At 57.6% G+C, this 9708-nt stretch overlaps 1 protein-coding gene across 1 annotated transcript; it reads left to right on the top strand.

The window, feature by feature from the left end:
- The first annotated feature begins 3808 nt into the window (after positions 1–3808).
- SP9 (Sp9 transcription factor) lies at positions 3809–6082 on the top strand. The gene is made up of 2 exons (XM_087732704.1): positions 3809–3942; positions 4693–6082. The coding sequence occupies exons 1-2, from the start codon at positions 3922–3924 to the stop codon at positions 6043–6045; spliced, it is 1374 nt and encodes a 457-aa protein (XP_087588830.1). The 5' UTR covers positions 3809–3921; the 3' UTR covers positions 6046–6082.
- The last annotated feature ends 3626 nt before the right edge of the window (positions 6083–9708 follow it).

Genomic DNA, 9708 nt, shown 5'->3' with positions numbered 1-9708 from the left:
CAGAATAGTGGGGAAGCCTTTTCTTAACTGAAGTTATTAATTTATCACCAGCTCCCCCTCTGCGTTGCCCTGATAATCAGTGGTGGTTTCTACATCACGTAAATGAAAAGTGTAAGGGGGGGGGGGGGCGGTGCGGGGGGCGATCGCACGGGAGTCCCGTTGCTAAAAAAAAAATAAAAATAAAAAAAGCCCAAACAAATCTGGCAGGACGCAGTAGTTTGTCTCGGCGATGAGCAGTTTGCCTGCTCCCTGCCCACGTCCCTTCTGTTTGGCAGAAAATGAGGCTGCTTCTCTTGAACTTGGAAGGGTTTGCCCCTTTCCCACCCGTAACATCCATGTGCAAAACTCCGTGCCCCCCCTAGGACTCGGGGGCAATTGTACAGCAACCTTACATTTAACTGCTGTTCAGTCGATTTATTTGGAAAATATTTGGCAGCTCTTTCCCAGAACCCCGTTTGAAGAGAAGAGCCATTTCATCTGACGCTCTTGAATATGAACCCAGGAGCCTCCCAATCAGCTTTAATGAACGAATTGTTTCCCAGCTTTACCTCCTAAAGACAGCAACTGAAGTAGTTGCACAGATCAAAAGCCACGCGTGAAGGGAAGACGGGAAACAATACTGTTCAAAGGAAGGGAACTGTTGCATTTCATTAGGCTATTCTTCTTTATTAGTATTCACATTGAGATCTTTTTTTTTTTTTTTTTAGGATTTCTGTTGATTTAACGGTAATGTATTTATGATGTAAATATATTCCGAGACGAAAACGTCACGGATCAATTGTAAAGGACCCGGATACATAATTTTAAAAAATCAGTTTCAGTTTATATGAGGTTCTCACCCCACTTTCGCTTCTTAGTCAGATTTGTTTATGCAGAATCGACATTTAATAGTGCTAATTGCACTCCAGTTAAATTGCCCTGATTGCAGAAAGGGAAGCAATTTTCGTGCTCTCTGTCTGGGTTTGGAAGAAATTGTTTTATATTCACCTCTTTATAAAGAAGTGGAGATAAGGCACCGAGCCTTTGCACAAATTGCACTTACGGGCTGACTGGCAGCATTCAGGCGCTATAATAGAGCATTATTTGGCCGTTTTGAATAATGTAAAGCATTTGCTGAAAGCTATTCTCCTGAAAATTGCTTTAACTTTTAAAAGGGTGATGATTCACTCCAAACCAGGCCTTTGTTACGTTGTCATTATCCCCCCAAATGTTTTAACAGTCAGCTCAACACTTTAGCATAACACATTGATCTTTGTTTAAAAACTCGATTTTTGGAGTACGAAGAAATCTGCCAGGAAGCCCTTGACCCCCTCGAGCCTGGCGCAGCCTCGCCCCCGCCGCCGCCGCCGCCGCGCTCCCGCCGCTTTCCGCGACTTTTCCGCTGACGAAGGGGGCGCGGAGAGGGGCGCGGAGCCGCCCGCCTGCCTCCCGGCGCCACGCGAGCCCTCCGGTCCTGCGGGAGCGCCGGCGGGCAGCGGATGCCTTCACTCGCTGGCGCAGAGGCAGCTTTTTCAAACGTCACGCTCGCCAGCTGCCTTCCAGCTTATTTTATTTATGACTTTCCCCGAGGAGAGGGGAAGGACCCTCTCCCCCCGCCGCCCGGGGCTGGCCAGGAGCGCCTCGCTGCCACTTGACGACCCCCTCGGCAGGCTCCTGGGAAGGAGCGGGGTCCCCCCGGAGGAAGGAAGGAGGGAAGGAAGGAGGAAGGAAGGAAGGAAGGAAGGAAGGAAGGAAGGAAGGAAGGAAGGAAGGAAGGAAAGAAGGAAGGAAGGAAGGAAGGAAGGAAGGAAGGAAGGAAGGAAGGAAGGAAGGAAGGAAGGAAGGAAGGAAGGAAGGAAGGAAGGAAGGAAGGAAGGAAGGAAGGAAGGAAGGAAGGAAGGAAGGAAGGAAGGAAGGAAGGAAGGAGTCACCTGTTGGGCGATTGCTCCCGGGTGCCCCTGTCGGACTCCTCGCCTCGCCCGCGGGGTTTATGTCGCTCCCCCCGCCACCGCCTCTCAATCGCCTCCGCCCGTCGAGCGCTACAGCCCCCCTGGGTAAAGCCGCCGCTCCCGACGTGCTGCAGGCAGCGCCTGCCGAGGCAGGGCTGGCGGGGCGCTGCCCGCACCCCGCGCTGCCTGCGAGGCCACGGGCAAGGAATTAAGCGCAGAACAGCGTTTCCTCCTACTGCCCCGACGCTGTTTAGTACGCGGCGACAAAAAGGCGAGCGCCCTTTGAAAATAGCCTTAGACGGTTAAATAAAAGCTCATCTCCAGGGACATCCTTCCCTAGCGTGGCAGGCGTCCCGCAGATTGCATAACACAATGCCCAGCAAAACGCAATGCCCGCCTCATTTAAGCACGGGGAAAAAAAAAAAAAAAAAGCTCAAAACAAGTAAAGAAAAGCGAAATCCTCTCAAATTGGCGGGTTCTCCATCTTGCTCCTTAGCGATGCCTATTTTGCATCTGCTAGGAGGTTTTACACTGGATGGCTGAGGCGGCACGGAGGAGAAGGAAATGTTGACTCAAATGCAGAGCAAGCCCCCGGCGTTGCTTGAACGCACTCCTGTTTCTTGTTCAGAACTGTACCCGGCTGCACTGGGGCCGGCAGAAGCTGAGGGAAAAGCTCCTCTTCCCCGCCTTGCCGAGACGATCGCAACGGTGAAAAGTTGCACGCCTATTGAGCCTCCGCGGACACAGCACGGGCAAGTTCTAGGCAATTACTTAAGAAGCCTCCAATAATTACAAATCAAAGGGACTAGCTTGCAAGACGTTGAGGAGCCGAGGTTTGGACTTACATTTCGCACGTGCAGAGAGCAGGTAAAGTCTCTGTCGCTCACTGGGCGTGTGGAGCGTGCACAGTGCAGAGGCCACAGGCAAGGGCTGGGGAGGCTCGTTTCGGCAGCGCCCCAGCACTGCTAGCAGGGAGCAAGCCTTCTGCCATTAGCAGCACCGTTTCCACGAGGGTATATGAGGCTTGAAAAACGTGCTGCGGGCTGCCAATTTGACTTTCAAAGTGTTTTGCCGGGGATTACTCTGTAAAATAAAATCCTCTCTCTCAAGCGACAGGATGTCGTACGCCCCCCGTCCCCCCGCCCGCCCCGGTACGGGAGCAAAGGGATGCCTGTCGGTTCCCTGCCTTTGCGGTTTTTGGCGCTTTACGTAACTAACGAGCCTCCTCCGTTCCTTCGGCAAAGAAAGTGAGAAATACGTTGTGCCCGGAATCGCTCCTACCAGTTAGCAAAGCAAAACCAAAAACTGAACGTGTTTTCGTAAGATGTCATTAGGCGCTGACAGGTTATTTGTATCCAGCACGGACAGCTGCCCAGTGGCCTGCAGCAGCAGCAAAGGGCCTGCCGAATAAAGGCGACGCAGGAGCCGTTTACTGGGCGCGAGGACCGCAGGTGACGGAGCGAGCAGCGGGGGATCTAACACCTCCCGCGCGGTTTGCCGGCGGCGGCGGCGGGCGTGACACCGGCCCTCCGCCGGGGCCGACCCCCGCGCTCGGCTCCTGCCCTCTGCGGTCGTCGCCCCCCCCCCCCCCCTCCCGCCGCCGGCCGGTGCCGGGGCAGCGCCCCCCCGGCCGCCGGCGGCCCCCGGCGGGAGGCGCGGCGCGGCGGGCGCCCGGGGCCGGGAGTTAATTGCGGCGCAACCGCCGCAGTCCGGCGCGGGGAGTTTTCTCCCCGCGCGCTGACTGGCACGCGCCCCGCGCCCCGGCGCCGGCACCTCCGCGCAGCCTGATTGGCTGCCGGGCCGCTCCGGCCCGCTCCGCCCGCGCCCTCATTGGGCGAGCGCCGCCGCCAGCGGTACTTCAAAGCGGGCGCTGCCCGCACTTAGGCAGAGTTTAGCCCCGCCGAGCCGGAGTGTCCTCAGCGCCGCCGGGCAGCGCGGGGCGCACGCCGAGCGCCGTCCCCCTCCGCCCCGCCGCCCAGCCCAGGGACGTGCTATGGCTACGTCTATCCTCGGGGTAAGTCGGCACCGTGCGGCTCCGCCGCCCGCCGGGAAAACTGTTGCTGCTGCTGCTGCCGCCGCCGCCGCCGCCGCCGGTGGGCTGCGGCTGACCCCGCGCTAAACCGCGCTGACCCGCGGGCGGCAGGCGATCCCGGCCCGCCTCGGGGGACTTCGCCGCGGGTTTCCCGTCGGGGCGTTCGCAAAGAGTTTAGTCTGAAAACTCGCTCGGCCGCAGACGAGTCGGGCTGCTCGCGCTCTGTTTTGCTTTCTAATATTTTTTTCCTTTTTAAACTCGAAGTGCTGCGGTAAATTTCCAAAGGCTGCCGCTAGCTCGGCTTCGCGGGTGGCGCCGGCCGGAAGGCTCCGCACCCCGCCTGCCTCCCTGCCGTCTCGGGTTTTGCTCCGCCGCTCCTGCTCGGTGGCTCGAGGAGCCGCCGCAGTCCGTTCCCACGGGATTTTGGGTTTGCCGGCGGCGGGGTCCTGCAGCCCGGCGCTGCGCGGGGCGTCCCCAGCCGCCCTCGGGGAACACGCGTGTCGCTCGTCCCCGCCGGGATCCGCTTCCGATGTAAATCCCTCGGGCGCCGAGGCCGGTCCCCGGCGGAAAACGAGTTGTGCCGAGCGGGGCAGGGCTGGAGCCCTTCCTCCAAAATAGGAGCTAACTTTTCCGCCGCTCCACCCGCGCCGCCGCGGGAGCCCGGCGAGGCGGCGGGGGCGAGGCTGACGGGCCGGGGTGAGGCTGACGGGCCGGCTTTGTCTCTTCCCGCAGGAAGAGCCGAGATTTGGAACGACTCCCCTGGCCATGTTGGCCGCCACCTGCAACAAGATCGGCAACACCAGCCCCCTGACCACCCTGCCCGAGTCCAGCGCCTTCGCCAAAGGGGGCTTCCACCCCTGGAAACGCTCCACCTCCAGCTGCAACCTGGGCTCCAGCCTCTCGGGCTTCACGGTGGCCACGAGCAGGGGCTCCAGCGGACTGGCCAGCGGCACGGGCACGGCCAACAGCGCCTTCTGCCTGGCCTCCACCTCGCCCACCTCGTCGGCCTTCAGCAGCGACTACGGCGGCCTCTTCTCCAACTCGGCGGCGGCGGGCGTGTCCCCGCAGGAGCCCGGCGGGCAGTCGGCCTTCATCTCCAAAGTGCACAGCTCGGCGGCCGAGAGCCTCTACCCGCGGGTGGGCATGGCGCACCCCTACGAGTCCTGGTACAAGTCGGGCTTCCACTCCACGCTCTCGGCGGGCGAGGTGGCCAACGGGGCGGCCTCCTCCTGGTGGGACGTGCACACCAACCCGGGCTCCTGGCTGGAGGTGCAGAACCCGGCGGGGGGGCTGCAGAGCTCGCTGCACTCGGGCGCCCCCCAGGCCTCGCTCCACTCCCAGCTGGGCACCTACAACCCCGACTTCAGCTCCCTCACCCACTCCGCCTTCAGCTCCACCGGCCTGGGCTCCACGGCCGCCTCGCACCTGCTCTCCACCAGCCAGCACCTGCTCACCCAGGAGGGCTTCAAGCCCGTCCTGCCCTCCTACACGGACTCCAGCGCGGCGGTGGCGGCAGCCAGCGCCATGATCTCGGGCGCCGCCGCCGCCGCCGCCGGGGGCGGCTCGGCCCGCTCCGCCCGCCGCTACTCGGGCCGCGCCACCTGCGACTGCCCCAACTGCCAGGAGGCCGAGCGGCTGGGGCCGGCGGGGGCCAGCCTGCGGCGCAAGGGGCTGCACAGCTGCCACATCCCCGGCTGCGGCAAGGTCTACGGCAAGACCTCGCACCTGAAGGCGCACCTGCGCTGGCACACGGGCGAGCGGCCCTTCGTCTGCAACTGGCTCTTCTGCGGCAAGCGCTTCACCCGCTCCGACGAGCTGCAGCGGCACCTGCGGACTCACACGGGCGAGAAGCGCTTCGCCTGCCCCGTCTGCAACAAGCGCTTCATGCGCAGCGACCACCTGAGCAAACACATCAAAACGCACAACGGGGGCGGCGGGGGCAAAAAGGGCAGCGACAGCGACACGGACGCCAGCAACCTGGAGACGCCGCGCTCCGAGTCCCCCGACCTCATCCTGCACGAGGGGGTGGGCGCCGCCGCCCGCGGACCGGGCAAGGAACCTACCGGGGGGCCCGGCGACTCCTAGGGGCCCCGCCGCCCGGCCCCCGCCCCGGCCCCGCCGCCCAGCCCCGCCCGGGGCGCCCCGGGAGCCGCCCGGACTCTGCTCCGCTCCGCTCTGCTCCGCGCCGGCCGGAGGGACGCCCGCCGCCGACGGCGCCCGGGGGCGGGCGGATGGCGGGGCCGGAGCGGGGCGGCCCCCCCCCGTCCCGTAGGTACCGAGTGACACTTTCTTCCGTTTCCTTTTCCTCTTCTCTTTCTGTTGGAAGGAAAGGAAAGCATCCTGAGAGAGGCTTAAGGTGAGAAATCCAACTGCAAGTCCCAGGTGGTTCCTCTGTGTCTCATAAACATCTGTATAAATAGGGTTCGAAAAAGAAAAAGAAAAAAAAAAAAAGAAAACCAGATCGTGTTCGCTTATTTTTCTTGTAAATGTTGATCTGATAGGGGGGTTGGGGATTTCCTTTTTTTTTTTTTTTTTTTTTAATTGGTGAATTCCTGAAATTCAGGGAGGTTTTGGGGTTTTGGTTCTTTTTTTATTATTATTTTTTATTTTAAATTTCTGATGCACTTTGTGGAAGTCAGTATATATGTAAAAGATATTTAAAATGTTGAGTTAACATTTCACTCAAACACACGTAAGTTAAGGTCTCTTAAAGAAATTAAATGCGTTTATCTGTATGGAAAAAAAATCTTGACATATTTTCATTTTGGTATTATTAAAGGACTCTGAACAATATACTCCCGGGTTTGTTCTTCTTCGTGCCCCCTCCTTCCCCCTGCCAGCCCTCGCAGGGGTCAGGTTTTTAGCGGGAGCCCTCGCACCCCTCCCTGTCCCCCTTCCAGTGACCGTGATTAAAACCACGGCCGGCGTCGATAGCCGGGAGGGGAAGGAACCGGCCCCCAGCCAGGCGCGCCGAAGCGCTCCCGTCGCTCTTTACAAACCCCCTTAGTTTTGGGGTTTTTTTATATATATGTTTTTAAAGCAAATTTAAACCGAGTCCGAGCTACGCGGGCCAGGACCCGTGCCGAGCCCTAAGCGCCGCTGGTGAAACCGGCCCCAAAATCGAGAGAAACCGAACCGTGCTGAGGAACTATTTATTTAATTTAAAAAGCCTTCAGCGCCACAAGGCTGCCTAGGTTGGGAGGTGATCTCGGGGGAATAAATCGCTAGAGTCAATACTCCGGAAAAGACATTTCATGCCTAAATGAAAATCTTGTTAAATGTTATTAATTTTGACTTAGAGCACACAGCAGCCCCCTGTGCCTTGTATTCCCTTATTAGGGATTCATGTCTTATCAAATATCTAATTAATCTCCTAGACATCATTTGTTCTGGCCAACTTTATCTCAGCTGGTCCACGGGGAAAACTCCGAATATTCTCGGTGACAAAGCTCCCTTGAAGATCCTTTTAATTGTCCAAATTAACTGCACCAAATTTGCATGTCAAACGGTAAAGGGCAACCTGAGATAAAATGTAAACGTTTTAAAAGCCCCAAACTAAGCACTTGATTTGATAACTAGGCTTTTTAATGTTATGGAAGACAACTGCTCCTTTCCTTTTCAAAGACAGTTGATCTATGCAAATAGTGAATTGGAAATGCTTATGTCCCCATGCAGTCAAATGGTCCTTGCATGTTATTTGAATATCAGTGGCTCTGCTATTGAAAAGGTTCAAGGATGCTCTCTGACTTCTTTGTGATTACTCAGTGCAGCGTCTTATTCTGAAGAAAAAAAACTCAGGAATAATTAAAGGCTGGGCTAAGGCCTGGGAACACATTTGGGACAGGAATCTCATTTAGACAGGCTCTTTCAAAATAAGGCACAGTTAAATTGACCAGAAGGCAATTATTGAAATGAAAATTATTTTCACTCCCTTTGTCTCCTGACCACCAACCTAACAGCCACAGTATTTTTTTAAAGGCAAATTGTTAAATGAGATAATTGTGTTATTAAAAAAAAAAAAAGGAGGGGGGGGAGGGAAAAAAAAAAAGTTAATGTAGTCTGCCCGGTACAGATTGGAGGAATACAAATATTTTAATCCTCCATAAAACAGGGAATGCAAATAACATCGGGAAACGGATTCTGCTGTCGGCCACCAACAGGAATAAAGACGTTGCGTTAAAGAAAATACATCTGCCGTGAATACTAATAACCGCGTCCCACCTCCTCCGCGCCGCTGTTGCACAAAAGCGAGCGGGCAGCGCCGACGCCGCCCCTGCCCCTGCCGCTGCCGCTGCCCCGGGAGCCCGGCGGGAGCCCGGCGGGAGCCCGGCGGCCCCTTCCCGGCCGGGGCCGGGGCGCCTCCCGGGCGGCGCACCGCGCATGGGGCTGCCGGCAGCACCCGCCCCGGCAGCCGCTCCGGGATCTCTCTGGCCGAAAGCATCCCGGCGAGGTGCCGGCAGGTTTCCCGGCGGGCAGGGCAGGGGAGGGCGGGCGAGGGGAGCGGGCGAGGGGGACGAGGTAAAATAACCAGGGGGCCGGGGCGGCGGCTCCCCTCCCTGCCGGGGGGCGGTGGGGTTGCGGAGGAATGCACCCGCGCGGGGTGCTGGGCAGGAGTCAGCTTTGTTTTCGATTTATAATAAAACACATCAAAGGAAACCATCCAGGTCCAGTTTCTGCCAGGCCGGGGTTACAATTCTCAGCTCAGTGATCAAGGACCTCTTTGCATTGCCTTTGCCCCTTCGGGTCAGAAAACGTCCATCACTTACAGACTCCCCAGAAACGAAGAAGGGAGCAGCTCTGGGCCGCAGAGCCGGTTCGTTTAACCAGGAAAATAGAAAGCATGTCACCTTTTTAAAAATAAATGACACCATTCTTTCGTACATGTTGGCGATAATTATATGGTCTGGGGAACTTTTACACAAAGAAAAACTAAAGAACAGGCGGCGTGAGAACCGAAAAATAAACCTGATTTCACTTTTTGAATCCGTAGTTCAGCAGCACCTCTTCGGGGGGAAGACGCTAACCCGAGAGCAGGAAAGCACCGGGGAAGAGCGAGCTGCCCTCCCGGGCTGCGGCGGAGGGGGAGGCGGAGGGGGAGCGGGTCCCCGCCGCCTCGGCCCCGCTCGCCCGGGGCTCGCCCCTGCGCTGAGCCCAGCTCCGCTTCACCGCTCGCTCGAGCAATCGCTTCCCACTCCCACGCCCCGCCGACACCGGCTTCGCGCCGGCTCCTCCAGGCCCCTGAACCGCGGCTGAAAACCAGCCGGCGACGGCGACCACCAACCGGCGGGAGAAGGCACAAACGCCGGGATTCGGTCCGCGCCGTTCGACCGCCGCGTCCCCGCTCCGCGGCAAGCGCGTCCCCTGCCCCCCGCGGCCAACCGCGGCCCTAACGGCTCGTTTTACACTTAAAAGGTAGCATTAATGTTTTTGTTCTAATGAGATAATATATAAACACCCGATCCCGTGCCCGGACAGCTTCTTAATTGCGTCTTTCAATTCAAACGGAAACTTTATCTGCGGGAGCTGTAATTTATTTGCAGCCATTATCTGTGCGCCAGGATCCTCTCCCACCCTTCCAAAAGGCAGATGAAGGGAACCTAACAGAAAGCCCGCCCCTTTGGGTAATTGGTGCACTAAGTGTTTATTTTAAGTGAGAATAATTTAGCTACAAATTTCCTCAAGGAATAACATTCTTAACACGTTTAAAAAAAAAAAAAAAAAGAAAGAAAAGAGAGCGAGCCCGACAGC

This window comes from Nipponia nippon, unplaced genomic scaffold, assembly GCF_047370975.1.
Source record: "Nipponia nippon isolate SJK-2023a ecotype South Korea unplaced genomic scaffold, ASM4737097v1 scaffold_5, whole genome shotgun sequence".
Taxonomy (NCBI): domain Eukaryota; kingdom Metazoa; phylum Chordata; class Aves; order Pelecaniformes; family Threskiornithidae; genus Nipponia; species Nipponia nippon.
This window is presented reverse-complemented; position numbering and strand designations above follow the sequence as displayed.

Excerpts from the sequence above, each read along its gene's own strand:
- SP9 (XM_087732704.1), top strand. The coding sequence starts at position 3,922 with ATGGCTACGTCTATCCTCGGG. Across the intron at positions 3,943-4,692 it reads TGGCTACGTCTATCCTCGGG|GAAGAGCCGAGATTTGGAAC; the intron begins GTAAGTCGGCAC and ends CTCTTCCCGCAG.